Source organism: Pelophylax lessonae (assembly GCF_965119305.1).
Source record: "Pelophylax lessonae genome assembly, chromosome: 8".
NCBI lineage: Eukaryota > Metazoa > Chordata > Amphibia > Anura > Ranidae > Pelophylax > Pelophylax lessonae.
The window spans coordinates 192,480,862-192,505,366 of record NC_138775.1 but is presented as its reverse complement, the minus strand read 5'-3'; the positions used below and the strand labels follow the sequence as shown (position 1 = coordinate 192,505,366).

Genomic DNA, 24,505 nt, shown 5'->3' with positions numbered 1-24,505 from the left:
AAGTTGACACTGTGTTACGCTTAACCTAACAGAATGCTGGCAGTATGGAAAGCGGATGTCTGCATCTTAGGACACACTATACAGCTCAATCAGTGGAGCATGTTGTTTTTTTTTTTGCATTGTAATAAAAAAAGCAAGTACATTACCAATGTAACTCCATTTCATCATCATTCAGTGAGAACGCCTCAGCTTAGTTACAATGAGGCTGTTATAAATTTAGTGTGTGTGTGTGTGTTTGGCAACCAATAATTTGTTTACCACTAAGGGGTGCTGTTGCAGTTGGCATTTTATATGTTGGGCTGTAAATCATTCTCCAAGCTGTTTCTTTTATTACATTTTATGTCGAGCATTCTATTCTTTGTAGGTAATAATGAAGGCACCCTGTCTATGAAAGAAGGTGAAGTTATGTACATTATCGAGGAAGATAAAGGAGATGGCTGGACAAGGGCAAGAAGACAGAATGGAGAGGAGGGCTATGTCCCCACATCATACATAGATATTACTCTAGAGAAAAACAGTAAAGGTGCAGTAACTTATATCTAAACTAGATACATTATATATTGATTGGTCATTGAAAGATGGAAGAGATTTCATGCTGCGATAAACATGAAAGTATTTCTTTGCTGGGCTGCTGCTGTTCCCTTTGTCGCCACAATGAGACACCTCCAATTTCTAAAGGATAAATCTGAACAGACGGAGGGAATCCCCATCCTTTGCTGTTGCCTTAAACATGACTGATAGTATTTTAATGTTTATATTGATATATATTTTTTAAAGATGTTTTCTATTTCTCTTTTATTGTTAAAATAAGACTGCATAGAAAGCTAGTTGTTTTTTTTTTTTTAATTATTACAAAAGTTCTGTTTTTAGCATTCATCCAAGAAAACCTTTACAACTTTGAAAGATGACTTTTTATCTTTGTATATATGTTGGACAAGCGTTGTTTGTTTTCTCAAAGATCAGTTTATTTTCCGTTTTAATAAAGAAGTTCAGTCACAGAGCCAGAATACAGAGAAATGTGCAGTTTTCAATACTTTTAGAACTTTTTTTAAGTGTCAAACAATGTTATTTCTGAAATTATTTTAGCAATGTGCATTGGATTGATTCATGGGCAGAACCGGCTTTTTAGAGTCCAATCTGCCCTTTGATAGAGCAATCCTCCGTCCAAAGCTAATAGCTTGCTCTAAAAGTTTAGGTTTCCCTATTCAAGTAATATGGGAAATATTTAATGTACACTGTATAGAGCCAGGGCCTGGTACTTTGCTGTACAGGTTTAGGTTTCCCCATTCAAGTAATATGGGAAATATTTAATTTACACTGTATAGAGCCAGGGCCTGGTACCTGTGGTTCTGTGTGTTTGATGCTCAGTCACTATTAAATAGCTGATGCTTGCTGTTATTGGTTGGCCTGGATGCCACCCATAATATGGAAGCATCAAAACCGATTTTCTTTTTTAAATAGTCGAAATACATGTAAAGTGTTTTTTTTTTCTCTGCCAAGCTATTTTTAATTTTAGCCAGCCATTCCCTTATTACGCACTTTTTAGGTGTCAAATTGGGAGGCGGAGAAGTGACCTTTGTAGCTGTATTGGTGAACCGGGAAGTGGAATTGCTTAATTAGCATCTCCGTGTATCACCTATCTGGATGTGTAGCATTGCAGATGTTTATAAATCACAAGACTGGTTGTAGAGAATTGAAAAAAAACCTTTGGTAGCAGAACAGCAAAAGAAAAAAATATATAGATTACTCACACAAAAACCATGTGGGGTCCACTGTTTAGTTACCGTAGAGTAAAATAGCTCAATGCCCAGGAGGGAAAGATACTGAAGGAAGATATGTAGTATTTGAGCAGGCTGAAAACCAGATCATCTTGGCTTGCTTTGTTCTAAAATATAAAATTTATAACCGAAATTGTATTTTTGTTTTACAATTCTGATATTTTTTTTTAAGTCAATGTGAAGTGCTCATTCTCAAACTGCTCACAGAAGGGAGGTGGGTATTCCTTACACTAATCATAGAGCAAGGTTCTGGAATAGGGCTCAGGCCTTGTGAAGGCTGCTGTGTACCATGTTCACAAAGGAGTAGTTTTGTAGTGTGATCTGCTGTAGATGTAAAACTTTTATTTTGCAGCATGGCGTTTGTTTAAATTCCCTCTTTAAAATTAATTTTGTTCTAAATTAACAAAGCTCCTTTTTTGTTAATATTTAATAAACCAAATTTCCTTCCCACCATGTTGGATGTTCTGTCTGGCCTTGTGTTTTTCCCCTAGGTGTTGCTACATGGTTTGGTGGTATTCGGTTCTTGAAAAAAATAAAATAAATGAAACTGAACATGCATAGTAGTGTTTAATAATATATTAGAAACCAAAGACGCATCGCACACAGAAAATCTGTTTTAAGGAAATTTATAGTCTATTTTTTATTTTTAGTCATACATATGAATGAATCAACTCAACATAATTAATCCTGGCAATTCAGAACATTTGAGTTTGCGGTATAGGAACCAGTCATAATTTCTCTTTATAAATGGCAGCTCTGCATTCTAGTTAAGAGTGTTGTGTAGTGATTAGCTTTACTGATATTCTGTTTTAGTAAAACCACTGTGTGGCAAATTTAATTTAATTTGATAGATTAACAGAGATTCTGGGAACCCTCCCTTATCCACTGATAGCCACTAGGGGGAGGTTCTAAAAATGTGTATATAAAATGCATGGAAAATGAGAATCTCATAAGTATTACATCTAGTTAATTGCTGCAGAAATTATTCAGATTGTGTCCTTACTGACAATGCACTATAATTTTCCTTTAAGTAATTATCAGTTTTGTTGCTGAAGTAGTAGTAATGATATAATAGTCTGCCTGCAGTATCCTTCAGTAGAATCTCTGAAAACAAAGTCAGCTGTAAGTAGAAAATACAATCTATGGAAATAAGAAATGGATGTATTTCCAGTACATTCATGTGAAAAAATAAATGCACCCCATTAAAATTGACTGTTTCTGCACATTTAAACAGACCAACATTAGATCATTACTCTAACAGTGCCTAAAAGTAGAGGTGATATTTTTGTGTAAGCACAGAATTAAAACTGGCCTTTGCAATCATTTATTAAACAAAGGTATCAAGAGATTGAATGGTGTTCTGTGGAAGTGAGTACACCCTTGTCATCAAAGACTGGTTTTGCCCCCCATAGCAGGAACTTTTTCTTACATAACTGTCATCCAGTCTCTGACATCAAAATTCTAGTGACATTTTGACCTTTTTACATGCAAAATTTCTTCAGTTGCAAAATGTTTTGTGCGTTTCCTTGCATGGATTGCTTTATTTGTTAAATTCCTCTACAAAATGTCAATGTTAATCTAAGCTTTGACTAGTCCTTTCATAACCCGCAATTCCTTCTATTTTATAACCATTCGTTGGGGATTTTCTGGGGTGCTTCATATCATTACTTTGTTGAAAGACACTTCTGGTTTCATCTTTTGGACACACATTCTTCTCATTCTTCATTCTTCTCATTCCCATTCTCTTTAGGCACACTTTGGTGTGATGCAGAATGTTCAGTTGACTCTGACTGCGAATGCTTCAGTTTTATGAGAGTCTTCTCTTCAAATCCCCTCTTCATTTTGCAGCAAACATGTCTACTGTTACTGTGGCCACAATACAATACTCTTATCTTCAATAATCCATCTCCACCACATTGTTCCATAAGGCCTGGTCTTTGCCTGTATCTTCAATTTGAAACTGTAATATTGCTCTAATTAAGTTTTTGACAGTAGAGGCTTTTTCTGAACACCTTTCATGGCAGTTAAATGGGTAAAATCTCTTTGGTTGTAAATGCCTGTACTTTGACACCTACTGTTGAAAGAGTTATCTGAATACCTGTGATGAAATTTTGAGGTTGAAGACTTGATTTAGCATGAGATGGTCACCTCTTGGGTTACATTTTCTGGGCTTGCCAGTGTTTGATAAATTAGCAGTTGATTGAAATCTATGCTACATTTTTCCTAACAGTGGAACAATTTTAAATCCTTTAGTGATCTTTTTAAATCCCTTGCCAGACTAATCCATTATTTTTGTGGTCCTTAAAGAGTTATTGATTCTGGCATGATGACAAGAGAATACCGGACCCTAGATATCCGTGGTTATTCTACCTGCATTCTCCCTAAGGGCTCATTTACACCACAAGTCTGCGTTCACTGTGCCTTTCTGCACTTGCATTTGTAGCACCTTTTTTGAAAGAATGTTTTTATTTCAGATAATTTACTAAGTTGTGTTTACAGGCTTTTGCACGTGTTATTGCTCACTTGCATGTGTTTGTGTGCATTCATGCGCATTGTCAGTTCTTTCCAGTATGAAAAAAATGCAGCATGCTGTATTTTTTTTAAATGCACATGCATGCAGTGGTGTACATATAGGCTCGTTGGAATACATTTTTTTTCTTGCATATGCATCTGTGTTTTTGCTGCATTTAAAACATACCTGACTGCATATTGTGTATTAGAGCCCTAAGGAGGTTCTGGCCATTGGTTTTTAATCTGAAATGCACAATTTTAATTTCATGGATTAGAATTGGTGGAAAATGTTGGGGTGTACTTTTTCCATATGACAAATTTGCATTTTCATTCATTTAGATTATGAAAATAAAGTAAATGGGATGTGTCGTTTTGTTCAGGGATATTACTTTCTATTTGTAGGCACTGTCTGAATCAAGATCTAAGGTCTGCCTGTTTAGAGATGTTGAAAACGCAACAATTTCTATAGGATGTACGTACTTTTTCCTCAAGACTGTATGTGTGTATGTGTATATATATATGTGTATATATATATATATATATATATATATATATATATATATATATATATATATATATATTCTGTGTGTAATTTTATAATTTTATATATGCTGACTAGATAGGAGAAATGAAGATTAGCACCTAGAAATTGCTGGTTGTACGCTCCAGTATTATCTTATAAAGGGCCCAAGATGCCCCAACATTCCAGCTGCAGTTTTTGTTCTTAAAATCGCCTGTGCTAATATATTTTTTAGATTTGTAAATATTAACAGTTTTGCCAGTATGTGAGCTACCTGTATAAAAGGGTCTACACAAAAACAGCAGAAAGTCAGGTTGGTAGGTTTTAGTTGGATAAGCAGCATAGAAAGTTTATATAGACACTTCTATTTATGGGGCCACTTGGTTAGGTTTTGGGGCTCTTTGAAGTCAACTTTTCTTAAAGAAGAATTCTAGGCATTAATATGTTTTACATAGTTCTGTTGGTCCAGCATAGACCAATGTAATAATTATGTTTGATATACCTGGCCGATGCCACTGGAAACCACACATCTAAAATTGCTTCTGGGTTCCATGCTGAATGGCTGCTCTCCTGCTTTTTGAACACAGGTGCTGGGCACAGGTTCCATTCAGAGAACGCTCTCTCTACCTTGTCCAATAAGAGAACGCTTTGTATTAACAAGATGCAAAGCATTCTCTGGTGCTGAATGCTGACCTCCTGTATTCACAATGCGACAGTCTGGCTGCTCATCATCTTTTGTGTTTTGGAGAAATCTTTTTTTTTTTTTTTTTTTCTTCTTTTAAGCCATTGGAATAAAAGAAGAAGAAATTGTATGGCCATTTTTTGGAAAGGTATACTATAAAGGTAATCCACATAAAAATGTTGTGTGAGAGGAGCCTCTGATGGAAGCTTCTTGTCTATGCCATTGGGCTGCAGTTCCAGAGCAATAACATAATTTTCGCTGGAGCTACAGTGTCTCTGGAAAGTATTCATAGCGTTTTACTACTTCCACATTTTTGTTATGTTACAGCCTTACTCTAAAAGGATTAAATTCATTATTTTCCTCAAAATTCTACAAACAATACCCCATAATGATTAAAAATAAAAAAAAATCCCATGTACAAAAGTATTCACCTTTTGGCACCAATTTCAGCCGCAAGTCTTTCGGAATACAGTAATACAGTGGTTTGCAAGCATAATTCGTTCTTGCAGCATCCTTGTAATCCAAAGCACTTGTATAGCAAAGCAAATTTTCCCATAAGAAATAATGGAAACTCAGATGATTCGTTCCACAACCATTTATTGCTATAAATAAAGATCTGCTGCTATCATATTTAAAGTACAGTACTGTACAGTATAAGCATGCCATCCCCTCTGTTAAATAACATTGTGTCCGTCTGTACTGTATATAAAGGATGGCGATTTCTACTGTATCAGAGCATCTCCTGGCGCTCATGTGACTCCTCGGCTCTCTGCTGATCTCCTCCCTGCACGCCCACCGGGGAGAGCAGAGAGTTGAGGAGACACTCTGATACAATAGAAATCAGCGTCTTTTATAAGTACAGGCACAGGGATACATAATGTTATGTAACAGAGAGGATGACCTGTTTATACTGTACAAAATCCGCTTTAGCATTGCTAAACCACTTTAACATTGGGAGTCTAATACTGCTTGTATATCAAGACAGCACTCGCATATCAAGGCAAAATTTTCAAAATGCTCGTAAACCAGTTTACTCACAAAACAGGGTATTACTGTATTATGCTACAAGCTTGGCACACCTATTTTCGGGAAGTTTCTCCCAATATGCTTTACACAACCTCTCAAGCTCCATCAGGGTTGGAGAGCTTCGGTGCGCAGCCATTTTCAGATCTCTCCAGAGATATTCAATCAGGTTCAAGTCTGGGCTCTGGCTGGGCCACTCGGACATTCACAGAGTTGTCTAATAGCCACTCCTTTGTTGTTATCTTGGCTATGTACTTAGGATTGTTGTCCTGTTGGAAGATTAACTTTTGCTCCAGTCTGAAGTCCAGAGCGCTCTGGAGCAGGTTTTCATCAAGGATGTCTCTGTAAGTTTGCTGCATTCATCTTTCCCTCGATCTAGTTTCCCAGTTCCTGCCGCTGAAAAACATCCTCCCAGCATGATGCTGCCACACCATGCTTCACTGTAGAGATGGTATTGGCCAGGTGATGAGCAGTGCCCGGTTTCCTCCAGATATTATGCTTGCCTTTCAGGCCAAAGAGTTTAATCTTTGTTTCATCGGATCAGAGAATTTTGTTTTTCATGGTCTGAGTCCTTCAGGTGGCAAAATCTAGGCTGGCTGTCATGTGACTTTTTACTGAGGAGTGGCTTCCATCTGGCCACTCTTCCATACAGGCCTGATTGGTGGAGTGCTGCAGAGATGGTTGTTCTTCTGGAAGGTTCTCCTCTCTCCACAGAGAATTGCTGGAGTTCTGTCAGTGACCATTGGGTTCTTGGTCACCTCCCTGACTATGGCCCTTTTCCACCAATCGCTCAGTTTTGGCCGAGTAGTGGTGGTTCCAAACTTCTTCCATTCATGGATGATGAAGGCCACTATGCTCATTGGTGCAGAAATTTTTCTCTACCCTTCCCCAGATCTGTGTTTTGATACATTCCTGTCTCGGAGGTTTACAGACAATTTCTTGGACTTCCTGGCTTGGTTTGTGTTCTGACTTGCACTGTTAACCTTAGGCGTGTGCCTTTCCAAATCATGTCCAATCAACTTGATTTACCACAGTTGGACTACAAGTTGTAGAAACATCTCGAGGATGATCTGTGGAAACAGGATGCACCTGAGCTCAATTTTGAGTGTCATGGCAAAGGCTGTGAATACTTAATGTACATGTGCTTTTTCTATTTTTAATACATTTGCAAATGTTTCAAACAAACTTCTTTCATGTTGTCCTTATGGGGTATTGTTTGTAGAAATTGAGGAAAATAGTGAATTTAATCCATTGAAGAATAAGGCTGTAACATAAAAGTGCTTTGACAACTTAACAGATGCACTGTATAAAGGTTTAGCTTAAGTAGGCCAAGACTAATGTGACATCTAAATGAATAACTGCATCAATCTTTTAAGTCTTGTGTTTGTTTTTTTTTTTTTTATAAAATATATACATATACACACATCCACACCCTTGTTTTAAACCATAAAATGCATGTTCAGTTTCAACAGAAAAGTGATATACCGCAACCCGTAGATGGCACTCTTCTCATTTCCATTTGTTTCAGATAACAACCTTTACTATCATGGCAAAGGTTATTGCACTGGTGATCCATACACTGCTTAATGGAGATCTATGACCAAAATATAGTTTCAATATGTTTTTAGGTATTTATGAAACAAATTAGTTATTTGTTTTTGCCCCTTTCTTGCTTCTCTAGATTTTGTGTTTTCCAGATTGAAAATACCTGCAGCTAAGGTATATTGTACTACTATTCAGAACCTTTACTGCTGCAGTTCTGGTCATTGTTAGAGGGCCCTTCCCTAATAAGCATAAAGCCTTCTAGGTAAGCATCTGCTCTCTCTGGGTTCCCATATAAATAGTGGGCTTCAGGAGCAGGGGATTCATGTGTGAGCACAAACAACCCAAACCTTTTGATCATACTGGTGGAAAACCCTTTAATGGTCAACTAATACCCATAATTTTAAAGTAGCTGCGTTTTATATGCAATTACAAGTTGTAACATATTGAAACAGACTATTTTGAAAGGTCTCCATGAAAAAAAATTGAAATTTTTTGATTCTTATTTCAAAAAAGGCAACAAAGCAATAATAACCTATATTCTCCCTAGTAAGTACCCTGATAATTGTCCTCTTCTCTGTTTTTTCCTGTCGGACTGCAGGTTCCTGAAGCGGGTGTCTGTGAACCTGGGCGAGATGTGGAAGGCGTTTACATGCAGCTTCTTTTAAGGGGAGGGTATTAGGTCGGGGACACATGTGAGAACAGCAACACGCATGTACGCATGATACATACATACATTATTCACTAACTTACAGACACCCTGATTTATATTTTTTGGGAACATGGTGCATTTTCTGCTTCTGTCAGAAACTGCATCAGGTATCTGCCCTTCATCATTTCATCTTTTTATTGTTTAAATATTTAACTGGAAAACAAACTAGTGAATGTTTTGCTGCACGTTTGCCTCTTTTTTTTAATTTGAATCCAGCAATCTTTGTTCTAGGTTCATTACTGTGGAACTGTAATTTCTATTACATTGAAAATTCTGCTCCTCCTCTCATGAAACCAAAAAAATCAATTCTACTAATTTTTATATTAAACTTCAGATTGCCATCTGAGGTTTTTAATTAACCACTGTGGTTCAAAACTCTGTTTACATAATCAGAATCGGTCAGTAGTAATTTGCAGTATCTTAATCTAAGCAGCACTTTAAATATTCACTAGAGTGTTTGATTCTTCATAGCTATGAGGCTGGGTGCCTTCAGGATGTTAACTTGCCAATGTTGCCTGTGCCATCTGCATTATTGATGCTAATCCTTCTCGCCTGCATGAATCATACTTCTGTCCATAACTATATTCCATAGCCTGATTTTCCTTCCACAGTCTGTACTTCTAGACGCCGTTCTGTCGGAACCACTTTTTTTCCCTTGACCACCAATCACTTAATATCTCCAAACCATTTTTTTTTTACTTTTGTTGCTTTGGCTCTTCACATTTTCTGATAACTTATTACATTCCAGTTTTGTTTTGTTTTTTATTGGAAATCTGTAACTTTTGTATGTCTTGCACATGCGCCATTCTGGGCAAAAGAACAATCTGGCTCAAGATGTGCCTCTCAAGTCCACAAGTTCATCTACACACAGGGCACAGAGCAATTGGCCAAAGACCGAAGATCTTCAGTGTTCTCTCCACAGACCCGACCCAACTACTTTCCTCTCAGATGCTGCCTTAAACTGGAGTGCCTAGGAGGTCGATTGCCAGTGTATTGTTAAAAGGGTTATTTTAAAGTTTCCTTTCAAACAGCTTAAAGCAGCGATTTATAAACCTATCCTCAGGGAATAACCATTTTAAGACCATGTTTATCTGTTGATTTGACCAGTTCGTATGTATCAAAACTTTGGTTCAATCGGTTATGTTAATGGACTTCTTATGACTGGTAATTTCTGAGGATAGTGCTTAAGAAACCTTGTCTTCTCCTTGGTGTTTTAAGGTCTAACATGAATCCAGGCTGTGACACTCCAAACACTGGGGAAGTCTACCGTGTCACAACTGCAGAAGTGGCCTCTGTGCTGGTTCTCTGTGGTTGGCCATTCTGGATAACTTCATGTAGAATCCAGACCATGTAACAATCATTGTATTTTGTTGATTGTCTTTAGAACTTTAGAGTATTTGTGGGTTAGGAGGTCCACTTTATTGCATTGGTAAATCTGTTTGCAGGCAATCGTTTTATTGTATAAATCTGATGAAATGAGAGTAATACTTAATAATTATGTGCACTTTTCTTTTATAAACAAGTGTATTGATCTGTTTTATAATGTACATAGAGTTGTCGAAGACAACTTGAATCACTTGTCTACCCCAACTTGTGAATTAACGTGTGTTTAAAGGAGGAAAATCTGTTCATGTTTTATGGAACATATCAAACAATTTTGTGTAGTAGTCAACAAAACCTATATTTATCTTTGTTATTGAATCTTCTCTGGCATTTATGAGAATAAATAGCAACATTTCTATTGAAAAAAAAAAAAAAAAAGCTGTGTAAGGTTTTTCTTGCACTGGAAACGGGGGTTCTCTGCTGGTGGAGGTCGCCTTTCGAAGTTATCACACTGGTAGACAGCATTCTGTGCCATGAGGGATGTTGGACTACATGGGTCTCATGTATTGTCTTGGTGTTGCTCATAGCAATCTATCCCCTTTCGTTTAGCTTGTGGTAGAACATGAAAGAATCTGATTGGCTGTTATAGACGGCTTATTTTATTTTTAAGCAATGTGCCATCTTCATTCTCAAACAGTTATGCTGTTTTGAAAGTGTTTCCCTTCTACCGCGCTAAAAGCTAGCCATACACTCACTAAGAATATCAATTAACTCCCCCTTGCATGCTAAACAGTGTGGATGTAGGAATTCCGCACAGCCGGCTATTGTGAATACCCAAACAATGACTGTACATGATTGGATGCAGTCTGTTTGGGCGAGAATTTTCCACTTGGCACAGTTGATTTTTAAATAAACTTTTGTAGTGCCAACACCTTGAATTGAACTGATTTTGTGGAAATCGGCTGACATTCTAGCTGTGTATGGCTAGCCTAAGAGCACAGTTACATGTGTTTTTTTTTTTTTTTTTTATAAAACCTAAATGAAGATCTCCTGGGAATAGTCACAGAATAACCTGTTTGATCACCATTGTGACAATGACCACCTGTCAAGAATGCCTTATGTCATCTATGCAGCAGGAGTGATAGGCAGACATTGTCAAAGTAAATAGTAATTGAGTGCAGGAATTTTTCAGCTTCAGTTATACAATGTAGAAATATATTCAACAGTTTCTATGCCATTTTGTTTTTTTAAAGAGAAAATAATGCTGTCCCATTGTATAAAACTTCTTTGCTAAGTGCACCTGACAGTGTCTCTTTTTAGAGTATATTTTAATTTCTGCAGTCAATTTTGAGAGAACCACACTGTGTTCCCATTTATAAAGTGTACAGGAAAGAGACAGGGCTATGGCAAACATAACTCCTGAGCCCTCCTATGTGAACAGAAAGAGCCAAGTAGGAGTTTTCAGTGCTGGAGAGTATCTGTTGAGCAGCAATCAAAAAAAAAAAAATATTATAAATGAGAACATCGAACATATGTAAAGTAGTTCTCTCAATCTGGCTGCAAAAGTGGAAATAAACTGTTTTGGGGATGGGAGACTCCATTCCATAGAAATGGGAGTAGTGGCTGGTGATTCTGGTATTCTATTTGACCCTTGAGCCATAATAGATTGTAGCTAACAGTCACCTAAGCAATAATTGGCATTTTGGAATTTCAAAAATGCCACGTTGTGACTGGCCTAAACCATTTGGCTGCCATCCTTACTGCATACCCACAGGTGACGTGCCATTTTTTTTTTTTTTTTTTAAGCCTAACCACTACAAATAACCTTTCCAAACCCTGTGAAAGTGTGTATGTCTTGTTAACTGCTAGGATGAGTTATTAAAATGGATTTTCCAATATCATCCAGAGTTGTATTCAACTTTTTTGGTATACACAATATTATAACACTTGTTCATTTAAAAAAAAAAAAAAGTTTACCGCTGTCAGAGTACATACATTTTGGACTATTTAAAACATTTGATTCGATTTTGAATATTGGATACAGGGGTTTATTTATATTATGTCTTTTACTCATTATTGACAAAAACTACAAAAGGGTAGTTTTTTTTTTTTTACGCAAAAAAAAATTTGTACCACTTAGCTGTCAGCGTGGCCTGTAATATGACAGGTTCTCCCAAGGCAGGGATTGATGGAAATATGTATGCTTTATGTACACTCACTGAGCTTGTCATTGTACCAGTGAAATCCTTCATCAAAGCCTAATAAAACAATAAGAACTCTTCATACATGACTGTTTTCATTTACTAGTTCCACACTCTCATATGGAACAAAGCAGAATACGATGAGTGATAAATTGTAAGGAAAACATGTTTTTAATTTAATCCTATATTGCAGAGAGCAAGGATTTTCTGTAACCTCGACCAATCCACTTTAAAGATGTCTAGCTTGGGAAGCTAGTATCACAGTTCATTGAAACCTCATTCGTACATTGGATACTTGATTAGACTCTTGAAATATTCTATGTTTTCTATAGGCTTAAGGAATAGAATGCCTAACAAGCTCATATTGGTGTGATGGTCAGCTGTCCATAACACAATATGGCCAAATGTTTCACTGCAGATGTATAGATATTTGGAATTGGTGATCCCAGTCTCCTACTTACATGAATCAATATTCAATCAAACTTACCAATACCCCTGTATATGTCCATATATGAGAGACCACCTTTAGGACGAAGTCTTTTTGAAGACCCATCTTATACTAGCCAATTATGTCGCTTTATATAGATCCTAAGGGTCTTTGGCAATAGGGTCAGAACTGCTTCTCTACCTATACAACTCTATGGGAAAGTTCAAATGTTTTTCACTAGGAAGCCTATATAATTGCCTTGCGTGGACTCCTGAGTCTGTATCCCCTGCAACCACAATACTGCTCTATGCCGATGAGATGCAAACATTTAAGTCTTGCGGCAGCATTCTTGATTGTTTGTGAATTACAGCATATGCTTGCACTTAAATATGAGGTTCACAAGAAAAAAAAAATCCAAAAACTGAGTTCTTAAAGTTTTATTTTTTCCAGTGCTTTTTTTTTTTAAGTCTCATGTGTTTTATTTTCCCTACTGGTAAATTGCATTGTTGAAGAATAGTGTTCTCTGTTGAGAATATTTTCATGGAATAAAAATGAAAAACCTTTTGATGATTGTCCTTATTGGCTCAAAGGTGTCCTGCTTCAAGCATGTCCATGTGATGGGTTGGTTAATGTATGCACTTTCATACTCATTTTAATGATGATTTTGTATTTCATTCGCCCCAGAGTCTGTTTGACATTGAAGCCAACATGGTTAAAACGTTTTCTGTCAGTAAGCGGTGAAATTCATGTTTACTGCCATTAGGAGTCCTGATTTTAATAACCTGTAAATCTACTGCCATTGTCCATTCTGCTACTTTTATTAGTAGCCAGCGTCAATTCATAAATAAATAATTGGTGGTTATAGGTTACTAAAAAACAAAATATACATTGTACATATATAACAAGAGCCATTTCCACAGACTGTATTTTTAGAGGCAGTCTGTAAAATGCTAGTGGCCAGATTGATTTGGTCTTAGGAAGATGGCGGTTCCAGTTTTTTTGACAAAGCTGTTAAGATCTGGTTGAACTTCTGGTATCTCTCAGTCTGGCTTACTTGGGCTCCCTTACTGCCCCAGAGCAGCCGCATTTGAAATTCTGTGCGGAAGATCTCACTCATCTCTTCATCTGGGTTAAAACCTAAAAGGAAAAAAAAATATGGTTGAGATGAAACAAGATGCCATTAATATATAGAGAAGTTCTTCTAAGATGATATTGCTACATTTTTATTTTAAATTAAATGCTTCAGTTATTTTAGGGAAAACTGTTCTATACAACTCTCCACAATCCCTCTGCTTGTTCTTCCTAGTATCACCACAGCTGCAAATTTCGACCTTTTTGTGTTTCCTACCCCTCAAGTAACAATTCCATAGGACTGTACAGCAAAATTGCTTCAGGAAGTGACAGAAGAAGCTTGGATTTCAATCTCTCTGCTGTTAGCTGTGCTGGGGAGTAGGAAACCTTTTTGGTTGTCAGGTACTTAGCAGTGCTATATAAAACACTGGAGATCAAAATTGGAGAACAATTTATGAACACCTATTTTTTTTTTCAGAAATAATGTAATCTTTGTTCAACATTTGATGGAATTTATGGTGTGGCTAAACCATGCTAATAGTGGATTTCAAAATAACCAAGGCACTTAAAAAAAAAAAAAAAACTTTGTAGAATAGACAATAATCAAAATGAGAGAACTGCAATGACTAAGGCCCCTTTCACACATGCTGTCCGTTTGTCCGTTTTTCATCCATCCGTTGACAGATGAAAAACGGACATCAATGCATCTCTATGTAAAAACGGATGACAACTGATGATCATCAGTTAACATCCGTTTTCATCCACTTCCGTCAATGTCCGTTTTTTTGAACGGATGAATGCCCTATTTTTCATCCGTCAAAAAAACGGATCGGACGAAAAACGGATGACAACGGATGAAAAACTGATGTCAACTGATGACAACGGATGAAAAACGGACGACAACGGATGAAAAACGGATAACAACTGACGAAAAACGGATGAAAAACTGATGACAACTGACGAAAAACGGATGAAAAACTGATGAAAAACGGATGAAAAACTGATACATTTGACGTGACTGAACTGATGAACTGAACGGACTGTATGTGTGAAAGGGGCCTAACAGAGAAAGATTACAGCTAAAATTTCTGAAGGTTACAATTAGTAGGAAGTGTACAGCCCCTTGCTTTGAACGATGTCAGTACATCTGTGGCTATAGGACATCACTAGTCTCTCACTTTCTGGTGTGATTTTGTTCTTCTCTTCTTCCACAGTTTGGTGACTGTAGTGGGGTTCATGGCCATAGTTTTGTCACCAAGGATTTTCCAAAGGTTTTCTATTGGTTTTAGATCAGGACTCTGGGCATGCCATTCAATGTTTTCAGCTTCAAGGAACTGCTTTACCCATTTGCTGTGTCATGGGCATTGTTGGGCATGAAAATTGCTGGCTGATTGGGTGATGAACGCAAGGAAGAAACCACATGTTGTCGAAAGGTTCTGATAAACATTTGCATCCACTCTGCCATGTAGCTGTATGAGAGGCCCAGCGCATCCCCAAACCATGATACTTCCGCCTCCATCTTTCACTGATTCTTTACACACTCTGGGTTGTCTTTCCCCAGCTTGACTAAAAACCTAATGTTTCCCATCAGACCCAAATAAAAAAAAAAAAAAAAACTTGCTTTCATCACTAAAGTGCACTTTGGGCCAGTTCTCTGTACACACAACATGCTCCTCAGCAACATTTAGTCTAGCCTTTTGAGTCTTTCTGCTAATGGAGGTTTGGCTTTCAGTCCAAATTCTCTTAAACAGCGAGACACTGTATGAAGACAGATCCTTACTGTTCCGCCCCGGAACTGGTGAGCAATGATAGCTGCAGTGTTGAACCAATTGTCCATTGAGATTCTGTGCATTATCCTGTCCTCTCTTGCATTTGTCTTTTGTGGACAACCAGCCTTCTTGGGGGACTTTAATGAGTTTGTTACTTGTAAAGATGCAATATTCTAGAAATCACTGATTTGGAGTGCTATGGCTGAAAGAGTCATCCTTTTGGCCTTCATCTGGACAACCTGCTGCCAGAGGGTTTCAGTCACTTTAGAATGGCTCATCTAGCAAAGTCAGTTAGGTTGCCAGTTAAATGGGGTTTTTCAGATAAATTAGCACAAGGTGCCAAATTAACACCAATAACTGGGGGGTATCTAAAGGTGTTCTAATTTTGATCACTGTTATTTTTCTTTCTTTTTAAACAGTTTTTATTGAAGGCAAAAGAAACATGGTACAGTAACATGCAGTAGAAAGCTTAGGTACATGCCGTGATATAACAAGTCACAGTAAATCTAGAACTACAGCATATAACATTCAAGGAATAGGTAACAATGTGATACGCATAAGAGATCGACCTGGCATCCCGACTGAGAAGCAGTAATAGCACGTACAAATTCAAGGTGTGACCGAGGTCACAATGCGTAAATGGGCCCCCTCATAGAAGGGGCCTCAACCAAAACAAAGGTATAACACTTAATGTGATATGCCAGGGGCCGAGTGGGGAGAGGGGGCTGGGAAGGCAGGGTTGGGATGAAATCAGGGTAGGTGGGAGAGGGTTATGGGGGTTTGGTAACAGCTGGTAACTGGAGGGAGCCTCGAACCCCCCAGGGGCCCAAGTGGGGAAAGAGGGTTGGCAAGGAGGACTTCCCAATCAGGTGAGTACAAGGCTGTCGTCAAGGCCTGGTGGTAGGCAATGGTCAATCCAAGGCCGCCAGAGCCGTTCATAGGGGGTCAGTTTATCCAATAAAATTGCTTCTGTTTTAGCATGTAGCATGGCTTGGGTAACTCTGTGTTGCACAGCCAAATGACAGAGCGTGGGGGTTTTCCATGCTTTCGCGATGGTTTGCTTTGCAGCCGTCGTGACGTATAGGTAAAGTTTGAATTGACGGTGTGTAAGGTTAGGTGGCTTGCGATTCAGGAGAGCTGATGCCGGGTCAGGGGCAAGAGAGGTGCCAAACATGGTAGACAGGGTATCGTGTACTTTGGACCAGAAGGCTCGCACCACAGGGCATTCCCACCAGATATGTGCGTGAGTACCTGGGGAGTCGCATCCCCGGAAGCAACGGGGGGAGTACTGAGGTACATATTTAGAGATCCTAGTGGGAACCAAATACCATCTGGTAAGGACCTTGTAATTGGTTTCGAGTGCTACAATATTCGGGGATGCCGATTTGGTAGCCTGCCAAATTTGCATCCAGTCTTCATCGTCAAGCGTAATATGTAGGTCTCGTTCCCATTTGGCTGTGTATGTGGGCGGGGTGGTCTCCTGAGCTGACAGGAGGTGGGCATAGAGGTCAGAGAGGAGCCCTCGTCTGTGAGGGTCAGTATTGCATGCGCGTTCAAATGTCGAGAAGGTGGTGGTGTTCTCTCTAACGGGAGTAGCTTGTGTAAAGAAATGTTTGAGTTGTAGGTAGCGGAATATTTCCCCAGATGGGAGATTGTGAGTTTCTCGTAGGGTAGGGAATGGGTAGAAGGTGCGTGGAGTGAAGAATTGATGGGCCCGTATCAGACCAGCACTAGTCCAGGCGGAGAAGGAGGTCCGAGAGGACCAGGCCGGGTAGAAGGATGGATTGCGGAGAAAAGAGAGTAGGGGGTTATGAGGAGATTGCAGGTGGAAGCGTCGGCTAAGTCTATCCCAGATAGTCAAGCTATGTTTCGTGATTGGGTTAGTAATACTCCTCCGTTGCGATGGCAGCAGCCAGAGCAGGTTGGCCACAGATAATGGATCGCTTTCCGATCAGTGTTATTTTTCAAATATCAATCAAGTTTTTTTTATTCTGTGCTTCAAAATATATTTAACTCATGAAATTATGCTTAACAAATCTGCTCTTTTACTCTTGTTTAGATAGTTTCAAATAGGACTAAGCAGAGACCTTGAAACTTTGGAAATTGTAGGTTTTCTAATGTTGATCTCCAGTGTGTATACACACATACACACTTTAGTTCCTGCCCTTAAGGAGCTTACAATCTAAGGTCCCTTAACTTTCATACCTACCAAGGCTAATGTAGAAAGGAGCTACATGCATGTCTAGAGTGTGGGAGGAAACACAAACAGACACACCCCATAGCAGTAGTGCCATGCGTGGAACTCACACCGACAACCCTAGTGCTAACAACCTAGCCACTGTGCTGCTCATATTTTTTTTTTTTTTATATTATTCTTAAAATCTTTAGATAGCATAAAACCCTGCCTAAGGTTTCTGTATCTGGGGCTCCATTAGAGATTTACCCTCAGTACCTGTGGGGTGGGCTCTTTTTTATAATGTAGCCCTGGACAGCAGTAAAACCCTGTTGAGGGTATTAAACTATGATGGGAAGATGATGTCTCTCCTAGCCAAAAATCAGACAACAGGTAGGCCTCATGCACACTGGGCATCAAACCGCCACGTTTAAGGGAGTTTGAAATTTTTTTCCCCCTGCCTCTAAACAAGCCTCCATGTTAGCCTATATATATATATATATATATATATATATATATATATATATATATATATATATATATATATAGGGATAGCGAGGTGGGTGGCGCTGCCAAAAAGTATTGGGGTTTATTTGTAGTGGTATTGAATGAGTCTCTGACACCACAGAAAAAAATATATATAGATGGATGGTTGTGTAATAAAAACAGTTGGTAATAAGTTAAACAGTAGCATTCAATAATATAGCAAGTGTATATAAAGTGCAGTAAAATGGTAGTGGTGGTGATAATAAGGTGTGTGTGTGTATATATATATATATATATATATATATATATATATAGTGCTTGGTGAACAACAAGTGACAGTTTTAAGTACAATAATATCCAGAAAATAAAGAAGTTAAAATATTTATGCGGTGAAAAGTGCTAAGTGGATCCAATTACTCAGCATTAATAAATAAATGTATTAATTACTAAAAGTGATCCAGTGCAATCTCTGTAGTACTGTATCAATATAAATCAATAGGGGGAAAAAGTGATTATAAATTTATAAAAAATAGAATATATATATATATAAAAAAAAAAAAACTGTGGTAAAGTCCATAAAGTGATAAATTGGTGAATGAAGCTTCAAAAAAACTTGATGGGCGACTTTCGGGGTGATCGAAATATGTTAGCCTATATGTTCCTGCATACATAAGGTGTTTGAAGGCATCAGTTTCACGTTCAGTAGAGGAGCGTTTCAGAAGAAAAGAAATGCCTAATTGACAGGCACATTTAATATTTGAGTGTTAATTTTCAGCAGCCAGAATAAATTTATATTCTTACCACTGAAATTATTAAAACGCCCAAATGCCTGACGTGCCTAAATGGGTTTGCGCAGCTTCTCCTAAAAGCTCCTGGCAGGATAAAAGGCTGTGTTAAAAACGTGCCTAAAGCTGCATTTTGCAAACACTGAGTGTGCATAAGGTCTTTGAGGGTATAATTCTGCCCAAGCATAGATTTTACTCTAGGAAGACCAAAAGATTTACAAGAAGAAATCTGAAGACAGGATCATTTTAAAAAAAAATCAGGTTTTAAAAATGTTAAAATGAATGTTCTAATTGTAGCATGATACCTGCAAATACCTAAATGCTAAAAACCAAATCTACACCAAACTTGGTGATCTAGCTATAAGTAACCAAAAGTAACCAAAACCCTTCATTAACGATGGAATAAAGCCAGTTATAAATTGTACTTCTTCAGCTAAAGTATGTGTGACCTGGTACAAGATGACAGGTTCTCTTTCTTTTATCTTACCTTCCAATGCCTGTTGTGCATTGCTTTGATACAAAGCTGCATTTTGGGCAATGAATCGTCCAGTTTCTAGGTGACTGAACATTATTTCACAACCTCGGTCATGGTTCTCCCACCAGTCCATTCCTTCAAATAGGGCAGACTGTCGCTCTAACAGCATTAAGAGAGGCATCACAAGCGGCACTGTGGATTTCTCCTGCATGGTGAATACTATTCCTAGGGCAAGATGAGAAAAAAATTATTCTAGAGCCCCCTTTATCACGCTGCAGTTCAATAAATGGAAAACCATGAGCACCAACAAAATCAGAAGACATATTCCTTTAAAAAAAAAAAAAAAATGTATGGAGTAAGTAGGTTTACAATTTATGCTCCATACATTCATGCTTAATAAATAATCACAATCTCTAATAATCAAACAACACACTTAAAGATATTCATTTATTAGGTGGGACTGCAATAAATAGCAGGGGTTCACAAACACCTTCTCTGAACTCATCCAGGACTAATTTCAGATTAGTCCCAGAACCTTGTTAACCTGGGTAGTGTGTCTCCAGGCTGCATTCTAATTGTACCACATACATTTGTTTATGTATATTAGAGCCTCTGCCAAGTTTTTGCTGATGACTGTGTCTCCATTAGGGATGGTAACTGTCAATTCCTGTCCTAGAGACAGGGTGGAGAGTATATCAAAACTGGATCAGCTGCGCATGGCAACCAATCGGATGCTAGCTTTTCAAAGATTACTAAACAAGCTGTAGATAGAAGCTGATTAGTTTACATGTACACCATGTTGTCATAAGCACCCCCAGGATGGCAGAAGGATACAAAATGATGATATATCTCCAGTGGCTACAAAGACCGCAACAAAAACGTGTGTAGTGGGGAAAGGGGTGGAACACCAGTCAGAATTGCATTGCTCTGTCTTTTGTTTTAATATGACACCCTCTCGTTTCTTGTCCTGATGATAAAGCTTCCCAAAATTACATATTTACGGTTGTCAACTCTATCAAAATGTTAAAAGTAAAAGTTTGATTGTAAGTAAAGTTGTCTTTAACCACTTGCCTACTGGGCACTTAAACCCCCCTCCTGCCCAGGCCAATTTTCAGCTTTCAGCGCTGTTGCACTTTGAATGACAATTGTGCGGTCATGCAACACTGTACCCAAATGACATTTTTATCATTTTTTTCAAACAAATAGAGCTTTCTTTTGGTGGTATTTATTCACCACTGGGGTTTTTATTTTTTGCTGAACAAACAAGAAAAGATCGAAAATTGTGAACAAAAAAAACAAAACCAAACCGTTTTTATAGTTTGGCTGCACTGATGAGGCAGCACTGATGGGTGGCACCAATGGGCAATGATAGGAACTGGTAGGTGACACTTATTATGGGGCACTGATAGGTGGTGGGCACTGGTAGGTGGCACTGGGGCCATAAAATCCTTTCCGATGTCCCTCTGACGGGAGCTGGCGATCGTTTCTGTTTTTCCTCCTCACACTGACAAAGTGAGGAGAAAAAAAATGGCTGATTGCCGGCTGCTGTTTACTTTACATGATCAGCTGTCATTGGCTGACAGCTGATCACGTGGTAAGGGGGCGGGATCTCATGGACTCGCGGATCACAGAGCAAGCAGGGCGCGCTCGGCAGGCCGCTCGCTGCCGAGAGGATGTCAATGCACGCCCTCCCAGCAATTTAGGTCCGCGCTGTAGCCATAATTCGGATATAGCGCAGGCATTATCTAGTTGGTTTGTGAACTTTTTTATCTGCTATGTCACAGCTCCCTGCAAAACCTTGAGTCAAATCTGGCAATGGGGCCACTTGTTAATAGCTGTAATGAAAGTCATGTCAGTGTGTGGCACTTAGGCCCCTTTCACACAGGCGGACCGTTCAGATCCGCCTGTCCGTTTTTTTTGGTGGATCTGAACGGTCCCCCCATGCATTCCTATGGGGCATCAGATGTCAGCGGAGACATGTCCGCTGACATCTGACCCGATCCGATCCGTCAAATCTGGACGGATGGAAACCCTATTTTCCATCCGTCCAGCGGATGGGATCGGGTGAGAACGGACTGACGGTCCATTGACATCCGATTTCCCCCATAGAAATGCATGGGGAACTGTCAGCTGTGTCTCCGCACACAGCGCGGAGACACAGCTGTCCTCCTGCTGCTCAGCGGGGGATCGTCTGCTCGATCCCCCGCTGAGAAAAACGGACTCCGTCCAGCGGACGGAGTGTGTGAAAGAGCCCTAACTGTCCAAGAGGAAATCTATTCAAACCCTCCTTTTGATGGCGAATATTTTTCTACAGCCATCTACCAGTGACCTTCGCTGCCAGCCTCAGTAATTTTATTGGGAGACTTTGGTGGGAACCCCAGCTATGAGTCTCTCCGAGCGGTGTACAAGTGTGCTCCCACTATTCGGGTGTCTCCAAATCTTTAGATGACCTAGGATGTCCATTGAAACTAGCAGAAAGTACTGTTCTAATTGGCGATATCATAATTGCAACATTTCCAGGGCCAATGGTTCCTCTAATTAATAATGTAAAGCTTTTGAGCTTACCTGCACCTTCATACAAACTTTTGTTAACGGGTTTAAGCTGTTTCTCATAAGTGATTGCAGTCTGTGTGTACTGATGTCTTAACATGGTCCAGGTTGTTTCCAGCCTTGTAATCTGTCAATACAAAAAAGAAAATCTGTACTTGGGAGACTAATCCAGTGGCCAGATTTGCCCTTGATCTAAAAACGTAAAATTCTGCTTTACGTGTAGGTGCAAGGGGGTTTTTAGATGTCCTATTATAGATGTGTGGGGTTGATTTTCTAAAACTGGAGAGTGCAAAATCAAAGTGCAGCTGTACATAGAAACCAATCCGCTTCCAGTTTTTTTCTTGTCAAAGCTTAATTGAACAAGTTAAAGTTCGAAGCTGATTGATTGACTACCCTGCACAGCTGCATCAGATTTTGCACACTCCAGTTTTAGTAAATCAACACCATGGTGTTGCTATTGAGAATAATTCTCTGCATTTTTTTTTTTTTTTTTGCAAGCCTGTGTGGTAACCTACCTAATTTATAACCATGTCAAAAAAAATAAGCAGTTGAGCGGAAAAAAAAAAAACTAGTGGCGTGTATGAGACTTTACTGACAAGTTTCTAATCTCTCGCTAAGATTTTGAACCCTGATTTACCCCTGATCAATTTTAAACTAATAAGTAAGCTTCACAATGCAGCAGGGGGCTTAGATTACATTTTACTACTGCTCTTCACAAGGCATTATGTAAGGTTAAAGATATTGAAGTCTTGTTTTTTAACCACCTCCTTCACTGACTTAAAACGTGTGTTACAATCTTTTATGTCACACAGTACTTACGCAGCAGTTTTTCAAACTCAATTGTTTTTGGGGGGGAAAAACACATTCATGAACAAAAACAAAACCATACAGTTGGCCTAATATTTTTTGTATAATGTGAAAGATGATGTTAAACTGAGTAAATAGATACCTAATATGTCACGCTTTAAAATTGAGTCTGCTTGTGAAATAGCGGTAAACTACGGTGCCTAAAATTCTCCACAGTTAACGCTTTAAATGTCTTTACAGGTTACCAGTTTAGAGTTACACAGGAGGTCTGGTGCTAGAATTATTGCTCTCGCTCTGACGTTCGTGACAATACCTCACTGGCCGCTAGGGGCTAGGTAAGCTAAAGGGTGGAACCAGAAGTGACGAATACTTGTCGCTCCTGGTTTCCAGAGCAAGCGGAATGATGTCAGTTCCTCTCTCTATGTACCAGGCTGCCAGGGGCCATGGGCCGCCATGCTCCCGGCCTCCGCGCTAGGACTGGAGAGCTCAGAAGAAGTGGCATCGGGAGGAGGATGGGACTCGCTTCCGCCAACGGCAGAAGTGATCGAGTGGCTGATTATCCACTCAGATCACTTCTGCCTTGTAGAAAATTGTGAGCTGCAAAAAAATAATACCGGGCTGATGCCTGTAGGTGCAGGCATCAGCCCGGTATAACCATTGAAACCCAAGGATCTGCAGGTACATCCTTGGCTGGCAAGTGGTTAAAAGTAAAAAAAAAAAAAAAAATGTTATTCTTACCACCTCTGTGCCATTGGTTTTGCACAGAGTGGCTGAGATCCTCCTCTTCTTGGGTCCCTCTTCGCTGCTCCTGACCTCTCCCTCCTAGCAAGTGCCCCATAGTAAGCAGCTTGCTATGGGGGCACCTGAGCTGAGCTGCAGCTCTGTGTGCCCATTCAGACAGGGAGCTGTGGTTAGGCTTGCCCTTAACGTTTCTGATTAGCTGATGTTAAATGACAGCCACGGCTGTGTCTCAGCCAGTCAGGCGGGAGAGTCCTGGCTGTCAGATGGACTCGTGGACATTGATGGTCCGAGATTGGGCTCAGGTAAGTATTTGGGAGGGCAGAGGGGGGCTGCTGCTGCACATAGAAGGCATTTTATCTTAATGCATAGAATGCATTAAGATACAAAAACCTCCTGCCTTTACAACCACTTAAGTCTGGCATGTCAGTCTAGAGCAGTGTTTCTCAACCTTTTTCCAGTTGGGGCACCCTTGAAAAGTATTTTCAGTTTTGAGGCACCCCTGTCCAAGGCTTGAGTCACGTTACTGTGTGTCGCGGAACACGCGCACAATCGCGCTTGTTCCTGGCAGACAAATGCTCTGCTCTTTAGGGATGCCATAAATTCTTGGCACTGTAGGGGGAAGCAGAGAGCACAGCACACTCCCCCCCCCCTTTACTTTCACTTTTGAGGCTGACGGAGCTCTCTATCAGTGCTGATGTACAGTTTGGCAGGGGATCGGGAGATAGGGCTCATCTGATAGCCCTTCTCTCCCATGATCCTGTGGCATACCTTAGAACCTCTGGCGGCACACTGGTTGAGAAAGGCTGGTCTAGAGCAAAAGCAACTCCAACCAACTTGCTAAGGTGGGAAATGGTTAAAGAAACTGTCACCAACCTAGGTGATGTAGTACATTAATGATTAAATCTATGGCACAAAATCAATTGCTGTTA

At 39.3% G+C, this 24,505-nt stretch overlaps 2 protein-coding genes across 5 annotated transcripts in view; one reads left to right on the top strand and one right to left on the bottom strand.

Moving 5' to 3' along the window:
* The window catches only part of FNBP1L (formin binding protein 1 like), a 300,029-nt gene extending 289,176 nt beyond the window's left edge, over positions 1-10,853 (top strand). The window contains exons 15-16 of one of the 3 annotated variants that reach the window (XM_082265869.1): positions 365-523; positions 8,658-10,853. In XM_082265869.1, coding sequence (XP_082121995.1) covers positions 365-523; positions 8,658-8,665 — 167 coding nt within the window. In that variant the 3' untranslated portion in view covers positions 8,666-10,853. Of the gene's footprint in view, positions 1-364; positions 845-8,657 lie in introns of those variants that run through there. The other 2 variants (XM_082265868.1, XM_082265870.1) reach the window with 2 other exon arrangements.
* A 2,832-nt stretch (positions 10,854-13,685) lies between these two features.
* Positions 13,686-24,505, bottom strand: part of BCAR3 (BCAR3 adaptor protein, NSP family member) — a 185,793-nt gene continuing 174,973 nt past the window's right edge. For both annotated transcript variants that reach the window (XM_082264777.1, XM_082264778.1), the window contains 3 exons: positions 22,044-22,155; positions 19,491-19,703; positions 13,686-13,856 (listed from right to left, as the gene is read on the bottom strand). In XM_082264777.1, coding sequence (XP_082120903.1) covers positions 13,693-13,856; positions 19,491-19,703; positions 22,044-22,155 — 489 coding nt within the window. In that variant the 3' untranslated portion in view covers positions 13,686-13,692. The remainder of the gene's footprint in view (positions 13,857-19,490; positions 19,704-22,043; positions 22,156-24,505) is intronic.